This window comes from Ischnura elegans, chromosome 1 (genome assembly GCF_921293095.1).
Source record: "Ischnura elegans chromosome 1, ioIscEleg1.1, whole genome shotgun sequence".
NCBI classification, from domain to species: Eukaryota; Metazoa; Arthropoda; class Insecta; order Odonata; family Coenagrionidae; genus Ischnura; species Ischnura elegans.
In genome coordinates, this window is record NC_060246.1 from 73,686,417 (window position 1) to 73,701,544 (window position 15,128).

Below are 15,128 nucleotides of genomic sequence, written 5' to 3' on the forward strand. Positions count from 1 at the left end.
TCATCTTCGTTTAATATAACAGTAAAAATTTTACAGGCACCCACTTACAATACATGCTATGTGACCTCATAATTCATATCCCTAAAATAAAAATAATTACATTTGAACGGTTAACTGTTTTCAGGCCGATAGCTGTTCGCTTGAGGACGCAGAAAATGATTTTAGGAAGCCATTGCCACCTGCAAAGGCTTTTTGTTATACACATGAAATCTTATGTTTAAGTGGGAAGACAAAATTGCCTTGAGCTGATAATTGAAAACGCGCCATTTGTAAGTTGCTTTTGGGCCTTCAAATGGTTTTAAGCAGAAAATAAAATAATAATTAATCGAAATAGACAATTTATGGTATTAGCTTGGACGAAAATAACAACATACCGATAATTTTAATTCATTTGAGTGATTAGTTGAAATTGCTGAAATTTTCTTGTGATGGGCGCGAAAGTGTAGCGCGGCTTGAGACATCTACAGGCGAACAGCCTTTCTTCTTCTACGTCATCAACTCGTGGGTTAACAAGAGACAGAGAAAATGGAGGTGCAGTAATGGCTTAAATAAATGTTGGTAAGGGAAAAAATTCTGTCCGTGCCCAATTTTTTTTAGCAATTATAGGTTTTCCGGAAATTTTATTGTACTAATTGGACGTTTTACGTTTATCGGTAATGGCTGGACTGGGGAGTGGCTACGGTGGCTACCTTACTTGACCATGCCGGCGGAAAGAGCGAGAATGATCGTATAAGCCCTCGTGAGCGAAATTTCTTTAAGGTTTCTTATTCTATGTAATTCATCTCATTATATCATACAGCTATTACCCATAAATTTTGCTTTCAAACGTCCTTGGAGGGGTCCTGTGGTTTTGTATTCGTTCGGGAACGGTACGTCCTCATTAAGTTTTGTATTTGTTCATCCACCCTATTACGAATTTTTCACTCATTTCGTTTGTTTTTAAGCGAATTTAACCGACTATATTGCTCAATTTTATTCCTACGCCTGCATAACGCTGAAAGATTTGTGGTTAACCGTTGGGTAATTACTAGATTCCTGGGATACACATGGCCGTTACCTCCGCTGTCGCATGCACTCTTGAGCTATCATTTTCGATTTTTTGTTTCATTAATTTTAGTTGATATGGGTGTATCAATAATTATGTGATAAAGTAATTATATTTTTGGGACGTTCAGTTACATTTCGGAAGGTCGTGTGCGTGCTAATAACTGCTTCTCCTTTATGTATGCATCCGCATACCATTATATTCCTATCCTTTCTGTGCTGATTACTTTAGGATTTTTATACATTTGTTAAGCTCTTTTAATTTGATAATAATTATTTTACGTGGTATTTGTGGTGATGACTGAAATCATGTTTATTTTTTTAATGAAGGGTTGGGTTTCACCTGGATTTGCATGAGAAGATAAGGGCCGTTTGAACATCATGGGTATTCAAGATTTACAGATATATTTGGAGACGCAGGTACCCGGAGCATGTGTGCAAGTGGATATACTGAAAATTGCTCGGTCAATCGCAAGCCATCAGCAGCAGAGGCGTGGTCAGGGGCGAGGGAATCCGCCCGGTGTACCTCCTAATGGGCCCAAAGTTCCGCCCTCGCCAAGTAAATTATGCCTAGTTGTCGACGGAGAATGCTGTTTAGACAGGCTTTATGGAGGCTATTTTTCTGGTAAGTCCACTATTTTTAATTCAATCGTACTGAAGTGGGATTTTGTTCGCTAAGCCAAATCGTGCAACCTGGAAAACCTCATGTGGAATCTTAATTTCCTCATGTCAATTTACGGTTGCTAGATCAATCGGGGAATTCCAAAGTGACAGATAAATATTATTTGTCGCTATTTCACCTCCCCGACATGTAATTAAACCTATGTGCAACGTCCCTATTTCCCTGTCCGGTTCGTAATAGTTAATTAATATAGCCTGTTACTCTTTATCTTGTGGGTCCTTAGATTGGGCATGCGGTGGCCAATGGAATAGAATGGTTCAGTTTTTAGCAGTTCTAATTCAGACCATTCAGACATCAAACGTAGAGCTTGCTGTGTTTTTTAATGGAAGTTTAGAGCCGCAAAGAATGAATGAATGGATAGCAGCACAGCAAGCTGTGCGGCGTAATGTCAATCAGGTGAGTGATTAGTTTTTGTTAAGTAATTTTATTCCTTAGGATGGTGTAAGTTGGTGATTTGCCTGTGTATCTTAACTTGACTTTCTGGGAACTTTAAGATAACTCATCCTAGGAAGTATCCATATATGGATCAGCAAACGCGCAGTTGGTTATGCGTGTGTGTTTACCTGTAGTATGCCATTGTTTTGTCCTTTAATTTACGATGACTCACCTTCCCTATAAATTGCATTTTTATCTCCTGGGTGGTGGTGGGGAATGACAACTTGTGCATTATCTTGTATCCTGGTAATTTCGTACTTTGCTGATGCATGTTTTTGATATTTTATTTGTACACTGCTACTTTGTGGAGGTATTTGTGGTATGCATTCGTGGGCGTACCCAGCGAGGGGCAGGAGGGGGCAGCTGCCTCCTCCCCCTAGAAGCAAAAATCACAAATGTCTATAAGGAAAGTAATATTTTTTCAAGCAAATAACTAAAAAAAATAATAATTAGCTGTTATAGTTTCCTCAAAAAAGTTGATTTCAATTACCTTTTCCATGCTTAAATCTTACCTACAACTTGAACAACCGTCCCCCCTAGTTTTGATCCTGGGTACGCCCTTATTTGCCTTGATTACCTGATATATTAGTGGAGAATTTTGGAATATCCCTTTGGATATTGGCTTACTCGAACATTCTGTTCGAAAAGAGGTTACGTCTTAGTCAGTTTTTGGTGGTCAGCTCCAACTACACTTTTTAACGAGAAAAGACATCCGAAAACAAGATGTCGTCAAGGTCAACAAAGTTGTGGGCCTGTCCGTTTACTTAGAATCAATTTGGGTGACAAGCTAGGATTTGATATAGTTTCAAAGGACTAATTAATGTCATTATGAGCACCATTCCTCAAAGTTACCCATCTGACATCAAGATAAGTACGGAATTTTTATTTATTGTTTGAGTACTTTCGCCCATCCCTAGGATTGTTTAGAATATGAAACAGTTATATGGACTAAGTACTAAGCAGTTTATTTTATTAAAATTAGTGGAATCCCATGAATTCACTTTTGAATATACAGCAGACTCCCGATTATCCGGCTGCGGCATATCCATATTCCGGTTTATTCATGCACCAGTTTCTCTCAATAGGAGCCTGAAAGACTCAAGAAAATAACTGTATTTGAAAATAGTATGTAAGAAACCAGGGAATTCTAGATACACAAGACACAGATGACAGCAATTTAAGGGATGTAATGGTGGATGCAGTTGCTTCAGCAGAGTATCTATTTGCATTGTAATTGGATTGATGCTGGATCTGATAATTAAAACATTTTCGATCGTATTTGTTGTAGTTTTAACCTTGACTTCTCTGGCCCTTGACTTAGAAACACTTAATGGTTTTAGGCTGAAAGGTTAGTGAGGTAGAAAGAAGGGGAGAAGAGAAGAAGGGAAAGGAGAGATTGCATGGCTGGACTTTTTACTGATAGACTTATCCAACTTATTGTTTATAGAGCTACAGATAATCCTATGCTCATCTCTCTGCAGTTCTCAAGTATAGTTTATTCAGTGTACTAATGATTATTGGTAACTAGTATCTAGGTGGCCTGTTATGATTAGCATAAAGCTTAAATTATTGGTCCTTCCAAAAAAACAGAGATTGGTAAGTTAGCGTAAAGAGTGTGTGTAATTTCTATTTCGTGATAGATATGCTGTGAAAGTTTGTGCAAGTGTTTTTGTGAAGTCTAGCAATTTCAGTTCCCTTCCACCAATCCACTGGTTTGTGAATGTGCCATTTTTTTACTGGAATCCTGTAATAATTGTTGCAATTTTGTAGATTATATTGTCTTTGGCTACTTCATTTAGAAATCCTCCTGAAAAATAAACTTGCTGGTTCTTAAAGTGTTCTCTTGAACTAATTCCAGTCCTCGTGTAATAAAAACGTTTTTCCTTATAACTCATGTTAAATCGCCGCAATGCAGACTTAGTTTGATGAAAACTAAAATAATTTTAATTTAATGAAAGAATTATAATTGAAGTTATAACTTATTTTCAGAGGTTATGGTTAAGTGTTTTTTAAGTAAGAATTTTGTGTGTTTGGGGTAACTGTCAGGTAGGGCCCACTTCTTGGATGGTATGAATTGGAAATATTGGAGAACACCTGCTAAGGGGATCATTTAAAATTCATTAATTAGTCGTTAATTGTGAACCTATTATTTATTGTCTACTGTGCTAGTTTCTTGTTTAGGGTCACACACTTATTGAAGTACTTACTACAGTCCAGCAGGCAGGATGAGAAGGAAGTAATAAATTCTACTCAATGAAAAATAAATTGGTTAAGGAAGAGTTTCAAAGCTGTGTCTAGCACCTTCACAAGGAAAAATTGTTGATACGCATGACATGCTCAGAAGTTGATGTGGCTTTGTGACTTGATAACTTCTTAATCTTAAGTCTGGCATGATGTTAACATAAGTTATTTTTAGCCCATGTTAAGTATTGCAGTCAGGGGATAAAGGAGTTCACTATGGCAAGTGTGTCACAAACTCATTTGCATTACATACAAACTAAATTGCATTGTTTCTAAAGGTTCGAAAGGCTGGTTTGGTGACAGTAGTGTCTTTTCTAATTGGGATTATTTCGTTGGAGATTTGTTTTCTTTATTCTAATGTAGCAGGTAGAAAGTAGGTCAGTAGTATAACTAATGCATTAATGCTAAGCTTTCATATTTAATCCCTTTTAATATTTAATTATCCTTTGGATAGTAATTGTCAAATGTGTTATTTGGGGACTTGGGCTTTGCAATGTTGTACATTAGGTTAGAATATTTGTCTCCACATCTTTCTTTACTCTTACTTACACAAAATATTTAAGAAAATTGTTCATGCATTGAAATTAATTTTTCTTAATTTGAAATTTTTAGGTGCTTAAGCATATAAACACCAAGGGAACACCACCACCAAAGATATGGTGGGTTCCTCCTGTTTGCCTTCGTACTTGCCTTCGAATGGCCCTTCGACATCTAAGTGTCAGTGTGGTAAGTATATGGTGTTAATTTGTTTAAAAAAGAGCATGAAATTTGTTTATATAAAATATTGAGACTTTGGAGTGTGAAGGTCATTCGCTTAGGAAAAAAATGAATCCCAGCTGAGTTAATTATTATTCTTACAATGGTGGAAAGCAAGCAATACATTAACTCAAAGCAAAGATAGGTATTCACATGGCCTATATAATTTTTTATCTCTATGTTTTCTGAACATGCTGCTCAGAAAGGAAGGGAAAAAGAGCCGAATGGTTGCCAGTCACAACCAGTTTGATTCGTGATGATTCGCAGAGTTCTGTGCATTGATTACTTGTTGTGGCAACCGCACATACAACAGGAAAAAGAAACTTTCTCTTTTCTGTTGCTTTTATTTGTCTCCCTCGCAAAATAGAGGGGATTCAATATCTATCACCCAAAATATAAGTTAATAACAACCAATATTGGATGTAATTTAACCCGAGTGTTCCAAGTTTTTCTTGTTTACTGTAACTGGTTAAATTTTATGGCAAGAACAGTGTGTTAATGGAAATGGTTAACAAATTGATCTGTCTTCCTCTTATCCGAATTGCCAGTTATTGTAAACAACGTTGTCACCAATTTCTCAAATTTGCAAAAATAATCTTATCCGTTAAGAACTATTCCTTATTGAGTTAAAAATTGAGCGCACCAGAATCAAAGATATAGAGGCTTGTTTGGACTACAGAACTTCTCTAACTTGGGGTATCGATTGCTTTCATGCCAGCGGTAGTAATCAAGAGTATACTGTGAAAATTCTAGGACAGAACCAGATTATATGTTATAATTTTGAGACTGAGAAATAATTTTAAAAAAGTTAATGTGCTTAAATTTTCATGTGGAAAAAAAAAATTTGGGGTACCCAAATATTCCCCATTATCCTTGCAACCCCTATTTCCGAACTGAAATGGCAACTTTTCTTCTATAGGTATGCTCAATGGATGATCATCATCAAGAAGTCATTGCCTATTGTAGAGAAAACCATTTTCACGGGTTGATGGCTGAAGATGCAGAGTATGCTGTGTTCGATCCACCTAGATATTTTTCTTCAGAACAAATTAAGTTAACATACAAGGTAATTAATCTTAATAAATAATAGTTTTTATCAACAATATTTTGCTAATGAAATTTTGGCACCTCTGTATTTCTTCTCCATTCATGTAAGATGTTAAATTGGTTCATGAATGTATGTATGTATCTTCTATTTCTGCATTTATTAATTATTTTATGTAGACAGAGAGGTAAACACTGATGGCAATTCAAAGCACAAAGGGGAAAAACAATGGGAGTAAATTAATAATGGACATCAATTCTTGTTGATGATGCAAAAATAAACAAAAGTCATGTTATGGAAATAGTAGCGTTTGGTTGTCTGTATTAGTACTCACTATGTTTGTTATTTATGCATATTTGATTTGAATAGTAAAGTGAACATTACACACTGAAGCTTGTAATTTTAGAATGTGGCCATTTAGTTGAAAACTGCTGCCCTGCAGCTGTTAGTGCCATGTGGCTAGATAACTAGTCATTTCTCTCTGCTGTAAATGTGAAATTGATTAATTTGCTGAACAATCTCTGTCATTCTGACGTAGTTGAGTGTCCAACATCAGTTCCACAAATTTTAGCTTTAGATTAATTCAATTTTACCGGGGAACCACAAACATTCTATGGGTTAAAAACTAGGTATTGAGTACAAGAAATACCTGCAAGCAGCAGATTTTTTAAAAGTATGAAATAAAACATCGCTCAATCTATTTGTCTTGAGAAATGTGATAGTGTTTCAGTAATAAAGTTCTTATTTCTGATAGCATCATTGTATTTGTATGCTTCCTCTATACAGGGTTGCCTGGAAACTAAGGAATACATGTTATCAGAATTAGCTAAAGGCTTGGAGTTATCTCCTAATCGGTTTTGCATACTGGCAGCTTTACTAGGAAATTACATGCTTACTGAGGAAGAGTTAATGGAGTTTTATCGTACGCTTTGTCCTGATAGACCGCAAGGAAAGGTGAGATTTTTTGCTATCTTAAGTTTATAACTGAAGTAACCATGTATAATTTTGATTCTCCTTTATAACTTGAAATAACCTCAACTTTTCAGATACCTGCTGAAATTCTAGTTAAAAATGTTGCCACTTTTGTTAGCAGTCTTCCTACTGTTGACAATTTGGATTTAATAGCAACTAAAGTTTTTGGATCTGCAACTGATAAACGCGTAGCTAAATTCAAACAGAGTGTTCAATATTATCAAAATGGAACTCAAGAAGGCTTTCTACGCTATAAACCTTCAAGCACCACAGGTATTTTTCCTGCCTTTGGTACTATAGGATTATTAATTTTTGCATGGGTAACTGCACCTTTCCTATCAACCAAATTAACCTAACATCCTTTGCCTTCTCTAATATGATTAGGTTTGTAAGTTCAATTCCATTATTTGCTGAAATGGCCTGATAAGTAGATGCTGGACTGTTGCAAGTTAACATTTTTTCATGAAACTTAACTTCGGCAATTTATCTTAAAAACTTGAGGGTCATCAGCTGTTATACATCAATAATATGCAAGAGGAAAGTGTGACCTGTTTGTATGATATCTTGTTTCTCTTTCATTCTATTGCTTTAGAATCTGTTTTTGTTAAGGTAGAGCTGTCCAATGGACGGGATAGTAGTTTGATAGATAGTTTAGAAAAGGTGCAATAAAAATGAGATGTCTTCCTAAAAGCGCCTACCTTCCTAATGCGTGGATGTGTTGGTCGTCAACAGGAAGTAAAACAACAACAACCCTGGGTGTGGTTGATAAAAATATTTTATATGACCTCAATCAGAGTTGTGACATGTACCTATAATCTGTTCACTTATATGTTTGTGGGTGAGCTTTCGGGACATCCTGGACTCACTGATGGGGGAGTTTTAATACCGAGAGAGAGAGAGTAGGAGTTAAGTCAACGTTGCCATATGTACATTGTTCCCCTTGTTTGTCACTGAAAACGTGAGGCATGGGTGGCCAAAGGTAATTTGGGTCTGGTAGCGAGACAATATACCTATTAGTGTAGAGGGGAGTGGGGATAATCCCTTCACAGAGGCCCCGGACATTGTTACCTTCAAATCTGTTTTCCTCTCCTCACCGCTACATACTTCAGTCACACCCACTCATCTGCAAACACAAAGTGAACAGATTCTAGTTGTATCATGCTGTGGTGCTGCCAACTGTAAACATTGTTTATTGCCTTCGGATGTTTCATTATTTTAAATGAATTACTTCTGTTAATGATGTTTTAATCCAGTATGCCATTGTATTCATCATGTTGTGATTTTTTTATCCTCATTTGCATTAGCCTTCTATACAGCAGTGTCCCTATTATCTGGCTGCGGTTTATCCATGTTTTGTGAATTATCCATGCTTGAGTCTTACTCCTTAGATGTTTTTCGCGATCTTTGTAAAAAAATTAATCTGATGCAACAACACCAGGATATTCGCATTTTAATGCAAGGCTACATCAGGGTTATTATTTGTAAAATAGAATTATTTTATTTACTCGCTGTCAAGGAACGTTTCAAGTTAACTTGGACATCTGCCCTAGCATTGCAGGCAACAAATAGTGGGGAAAAACTCTTGATTGATTTTAGAAGATTCTTCAATGGTTAAACTATCTTAAATTGAGAGAAATTTACAATCTTTAATTGTATTATTCATGATGCAAATGCACAATCATTTACGTGGCCTCGCATGTGGTTGAATACGGCTCAAGGGAATAGGAGATTACATTGCACTCAAGCATGTAGGCATTTTTAGTATCAATAATGCTCGAGAAAAGATAAGGAATTTTAAGTTTATTTCAATACTTAGTCCTTTTGATTTTGCTTCCAATTCGAGTTCTTAACTGAAGTTTAATCAACTATCCTAAACCGACCCATCTCTATTGTTTTTGATAAGGGTAAAGGCTGAAGTAATTTTACAACAACATTCAAACACTTAATGATTTTTTATTACTATCAATTTGAAATATTTGATCTGAGGCAATGATGAAAATATGTTGTTCCACAAAGTTACTGTGAATATTTAGGTGTCTCTTTACACTGATGTAAAGTATCTTTTCTTGTGGCCTTGTGTCTCCTTTTCTTCTCAAAATTCGCACATTTTTGTTGATGTGGAATAGGTATTCTTTCAAGAAAATGTTTCCCTGATATTCTTGCTAGCTGGCCATGCGAACAATAGGTAAATGAAATAGAAAGATATAATATTATGTCAATTGCATACAAAGTGTCAAATGCCATTTGACGAGTTATTACGTCAAGTATTGCAGATGATTCTAATTTAATACTTTTTTGCCATCAAGTCTTGCAGACATTCATCATACCCTCTGTGATTTTCCATTTTTGGCCTTTATTGACCGATTTGTCTAGTAGACATGATCATTTCTGCACTATTGTCCGAATGTGGTAGATGTCTGATTAGCAATGCTTTGAGAATATTTGTTCGATTTAATATACCTTTTTGTACATGTTAATAGAAGTTTTTTTGGTATATTTTAAGATTGGGTGATTTGATTTTCTTAGGACGCCGCCAAGATCCTGTTCATATTATTCCAAATAAAGGGCAGCAAATAATTTCTAAAGTAAAACCAACCGCTGAGGATACATCTCGATTTGCATCAGAAACCATGGAAAGTGAGGTATGTAATTGATAATTTGATATGATTAAAAAAAAATAAACTGCAAAAGTGTCATTGGCTGATAAAAAGTAAACAGAAATTGAGTTTGCTTTTTGGAAAATTTTGATTGCTTTAGAAGGGTGATTGAGAGTTTGGATGGCTTGTTGGTAGTTTAGTATGACCATGAATTTTACAAAATGCTTTTTAGGAAGTCAAAGTAAACTTATCAATTTTTTTATTGGACTACCTTTCATGAAATTTTATATTTGTTTTTTTTTATCCCTTATGAATATGGTTACTCTGTTAGTAAAATATGTTTTGGCTCTAAGTCATGAGTTATGGCAATGAAGTATATTTTCAATGTGTGCCATTGTTATTTGTGAATAATAAAAAAATTGATCTTTAACTTTAAAATTATACCTACTGGTTTATTGTGAGTTTTGAAAGTTATGCTATCATGTAAGGGATACTTGAAACTATACATTTCCTAAGTTACTAATTACAACAACAGCTTATTATTTAGAATTTTTAAGTTGGGTGGTGTGGGAATTTCACAATTAGTCTTGCTAGTAAGTTATTGTGATATAATTCATTGCATCACCTTTTCTGGGGGAAACTGTGGACAGGTCTTTTGCCCGACTACATTTTTGGAAGTAAACTCACGGGTGATGGCAAATTACTTTACCTACAGACTAATTTTTATTTTCTATAGCATTGAATTTTTTGTTTTATTATGCCAAATTAACGGATATGTCATCATATATTTTCCTTTGTTGCTAACTCTTATGGATTATTCCTTTAAACAGCAAGAAAGTCTAGCTGCTTATAAAGAAGCTACGGCAGGTGCAGTTACACCACAGATTGTGATAGATGGTCCCAAAGGACAGACCAACCCTGAGGTGGCTGCAAATGGCACTGAGGCAAACAAAAATCATGTTGGTGGTGAGGAGGAGGAAGGAAAATTTTCTGCTCAAGATTCAAATGCAGCAAAACCAAGTGGTATGTCTTTCCATCTGACTGATTGTCCTATTTTTACCGGGAAGCTGACCTATGTGCAGTGGAACTGTAGTTGTTAAGATAGAGCTGTTCAATGGACGGGATAGTACAGTGGAACCTCGATCTATCATTTCCGCATTCATTGTTCGCATTTCCTGATCCCAAATAAAGTCCCATACAGAAAATGTAATTTTTTCCGCTTCTATCAATCTGTGAAGTATCGTTTTCCCACATTCATCATTTGAAGATCGCGATCTCTGTTTAATATTCCTGCATCCATCGTTTGACGAAAATGGAAGGAAGTAATTACAATGTGTCATTTATGTGTTTGAATCTTACCCAAGAGATGGAATTACCATAGGGAGAAGCTCAGTGCCGTGGGATAGTAACTACGTAGCACATTTCCCATAATCCGATATCCCCCTCCCAACAGCCCTCAGTTACCCCTCTGACGCTTTTCTTCTCTCCGAAAATCAAGCAAAAGGCCCCAGGTCACGTAGGGTTCGTATTAGAAGACCATAAATCAATAGCTTCGAAAGAAAATATCAAGTTATTGGAGAATAATGAAACGTTTCCCCTTCTATCTTTCTCCCCGCTGACCTTTTTCAGTTGACCTGCTTCAAAGTTCTCCATTTCTGGAGGCCAACTGGTGCATGAGCCATCTATTAGCCCAAAAGGTGTCTAACAATGACTTTCGAAAATTGATATTACACCTTTATTGGATTGAAACATTTGTAATGTGCGCATAATTTAAAAAATAATAAGACCAAACACGACATATTTCTGACAGTATTTAAGCATTTTAAGCAAGGAAAGAAATGGTAAAATATGACGGAGACTTAGCATTGTGGCAAAACTCAATATTCTCGCAGCTGAGCTACTTAGAAGTTGGTGTGGCATTTTTTTCTGAAACCGGTATCAAGTTACTATTTATGAGTTATGCTATAAACATCTCTTTTCAAAGTCACAGTGATATTTTCTCATGATATTTGGTTTCTCCCTGCTAACCACTCAAATTCATCATCTTATCTGGCGAGAACTTTCAAAGATGGACTGAAAATAATTGAAGAAGAAGAATAGAAAAGCTAGCTCATGACGTAAGGAGTGGGGGATAGAGCAAGCTACCTGTTGGAAACAAGATGTTTGATGAATCGGAGTATCAAATGAGTGTGCCACTGAAATGGCGTTTGATGGATAAGAATATGTACACACTAGACAGAAATCCACCATAGCAGTGTTAATACCAAGACGGCATGCAATCATTGCTTTATGAGGTCGTGTGTTCCTTTAGAGTGTTTGAAAGAGGTTTTAGTCGAATCAACAATATGCCCAAAGTTTTCTTCGTAAATTTAAATTTTCCTTTAACCGGCTAAATTCCCGTCTGAATCCTGCAAAGAAAATCACTGTTACTTGCCAAAATTCTGCATTTCCTGCTTCATAGGCAATCTTGGCAAACATTCCTGAATTGATTGTTTTCCCTCATTCATCATTTTTTCTTATATCCCCTTGAAAAAAATTGAAGGTTACACTGTAATTTTTTTAGAAAAAGTGCATGAAAATGGATGTCTTCCTAAAAGCGCCTACCTTCCTAATATGTGGATGCGTTGGTCGTCAAAAGGAAGTAAAACAATAACAACCCTGGGTGTGGTTGATAAAAATGTTTTATATGACCTCAATCAGAGTTGTGACATGTCCCAGTACCATCCGAACAAAATGCTGGTTCAACTATTTGGTTAGTACATTTTAAATAGGGGCACTTTCCTGGGTAGTACACTCAATGACTTGCCATGAAGCAACCCACAAGTCGTTTCCTAGCATCTTCTGAAGGTGTGTAAGTCTTCGAATTCATAAGTTGCTTTGTAATTCTCAGCCATTTATCTGACCACCTGGTTGTCCACTTAGAGAAGCCATTTTGAAACGGTCTTGTAGCTATGCTGTCTAGGAAGAGCCAGAAATCTTGCGTATGCACCCATGAAATTTCAGATTATGTATATGTTGTTTTTTGCATTTGCACCATTGTTGTGGGCTGAGAGAAAAATTGTGGTGCATTACTTCCTGGGCAACCATTGTATTAATAAACTCCTGAAGATAAAAGAAGGCTCACAATATGGACCATAGACTTGGAATATAAATGGAAATACATATTCGGTTTAAGTGCATAATTAGGTACTAGTGTTATTTGCATTGATAATTGGCCTATGTACATTCACCACTGTATCAACTTTTTCGTGGAGTTAATATCAAGTATCATTTGTTCATTATGCAAGGCAAAGGTGATAAATATTCTTATTCTAAGCAGATTAGCAAAGAATAAGTTCAAAAACTGGTTATTGTATTTCTTACACACAGATTTAAATGAAAAATAATGTGAAATGGGTATGATTGAATTTGGGAATCTCTCTGGAAGCTATCAATTCCTGGCATGGTCTAGCATTATGTGACATTAGCCTCAATCTGAGAGGTATTTTTACCAATATTTCCCGATTGTCATTGGTGTAAATACTGGGATGTTATATCATATGGTCTGACTAGAATAATGAAAGGAATCATTTCCTAATGTGTGTTGAATTGGTGTAGTAATATCTACAATTTCCATAAATGACTTAATAAAATGTAATTTTACTTAAGGTCCCACAAGTGCGGTTAATGGTAACCAGTCTTCACTGTTGCTCAGCTCATCCAGCTCAAGTAGTAGTTCCAATGCTGCCTCACCCAGCAGACTCACCCCAGATGTCACTGTTTGGAATGCTCAGGTTTGTATTGCAATTAATGAAAGTTGTTGCTTGCTCTATTTTGGTTGTTTTTTTCATGGTTGGTACCCTTCAATCCTGTGAGGTTCGACAGTAGATAAAATGGTGGCTTTTGCAACAAATGCTCCGAAAATGTGCTGATGAATGTTATTGACTCTTCATTGCAATATTGAGTAAATTTTAATGAAAATTATTATTTTTTTATTTTTAAGGTAGGTCATGCTTTGTTAAAAGTTTAAACATTTTTTAAATGAAATTACTAAAAAATACTTTCTTCTTATGATGCAATGGTCATGGCCAACATTTTTTCACATAGAATATTTTTGTCATCTGCTGATATCATCAATATAATGCAAGTGGAAAGTGTGATCCATTTATATAGCATCTTGTTTTGCTTTCATTATGTTGCTCTAGCATCTGTATTTGTTAACATACAATGTACCATTTACAATGGGCAGGATATTAGTTCTTAAAGTTTCACTTCAACACTCCCTTACTTACAAAAGCCAGTCATGTTTTATGAAAATAATAAGACAAAAATGAAAATTTGTGCTAGCACAAACAGCTGAGATTAATTGGGGATAAGAATTATGAATTGTTCACATGATCATGTAGTATTGTAGAGAATAATTTGATGCAATGAAATTTTAAAAATTGTCATTATCTCTAAGTACAAGAGAAGAAATATATTGTCCGTCTTCCATGAAAGAGATAACATATTGACAGAAATGTTAAGTTATATCACCTTTTAAGCTTTGAGATTATGCAATATGTGATTATTTTGAAATAAATATTCCAAATATAGATATAGGAAATTTTGCATTTTGAATGTTTGCTCAAAAATCCCCTACTTACCACCTTCCCCTCCCTTTCTTCCCTTTCCCTCTTTCCCCCACAACCCGGAAACACTTTGCTGAGTCACACTGTGCAAGCAGCTTTCTGAAGTGTGCTGTGACCAGTGAGAGCTCACCCACAAGAGTTGCAATTGCCTATAAATCACATATATTCCTATTAATAGCCTTAGAAAACCTTATTTATTCAAACATTCATTGTTAAATTTATCTTAAAGATGGTAGGTACGCATTCAAAGATGTTTTTTCCTGTTAAAAAATATTCGTACATGCTTTTGAGATTCCGTCCTTATGTGCGGGTAGGCTGCCATCTAGGAAAAAAAACATGTTAGCTCAGGGGTTTGCAAGACATTACTGGCTGGTGGCAATTTTTCAAACCAGTCTTGTAACAATTCTTGTGTCACCTAGGCCCTTTTGTCTTGAAGCTTCCACTTGATGTCTCGGAGCTCTCACTGCCCTTATCTTCTTACATAGATTTTAATAAAGCCAGAAATTGTGCCCAAATAACTGCCTGTGATAGAAGAACATCATGTGACCGTTTATGATAGATCCATGTAGTTAGAAGTCTTTCCGTTTTTTTATCCAGCAATGAACTTTGCATATGTGTTGACAGCTTGGCTGCAATTGATGTGACTGATGTTTTAAATTCGCCTCTATTCAGAAAAATAGTGTGGACTGTCACAATTGTGAGCTTAAACTACACGCAATATAGCTTTGAAGCTCTCCGTTTTCAAA

At 35.7% G+C, this 15,128-nt stretch overlaps 1 protein-coding gene and 1 non-coding gene across 6 annotated transcripts in view; both read left to right on the forward strand.

The window, feature by feature from the left end:
* The first annotated feature begins 467 nt into the window (after positions 1 to 467).
* Positions 468 to 15,128, forward strand: part of LOC124163609 (constitutive coactivator of PPAR-gamma-like protein 1 homolog) — a 36,881-nt gene continuing 22,220 nt past the window's right edge. Inside the window, exons 1-10 of one of the 5 annotated variants that reach the window (XM_046540629.1) lie at positions 468 to 558; positions 1,375 to 1,669; positions 1,950 to 2,122; positions 5,015 to 5,128; positions 6,078 to 6,224; positions 6,990 to 7,157; positions 7,250 to 7,448; positions 9,702 to 9,817; positions 10,603 to 10,795; positions 13,421 to 13,545. In XM_046540629.1, coding sequence (XP_046396585.1) covers positions 1,426 to 1,669; positions 1,950 to 2,122; positions 5,015 to 5,128; positions 6,078 to 6,224; positions 6,990 to 7,157; positions 7,250 to 7,448; positions 9,702 to 9,817; positions 10,603 to 10,795; positions 13,421 to 13,545 — 1,479 coding nt within the window. In that variant the 5' untranslated portion in view covers positions 468 to 558; positions 1,375 to 1,425. Of the gene's footprint in view, positions 559 to 655; positions 760 to 844; positions 870 to 1,120; positions 1,224 to 1,374; positions 1,670 to 1,949; positions 2,123 to 5,014; positions 5,129 to 6,077; positions 6,225 to 6,989; positions 7,158 to 7,249; positions 7,449 to 9,701; positions 9,818 to 10,602; positions 10,796 to 13,420; positions 13,546 to 15,128 lie in introns of those variants that run through there. The other 4 variants (XM_046540638.1, XM_046540654.1, XM_046540664.1 and 1 more) reach the window with 4 other exon arrangements.
* LOC124173804 lies at positions 1,731 to 1,857 on the forward strand. The gene has a single exon (XR_006868766.1). It is a non-coding gene; the product is annotated as a small nucleolar RNA SNORA14 (small nucleolar RNA).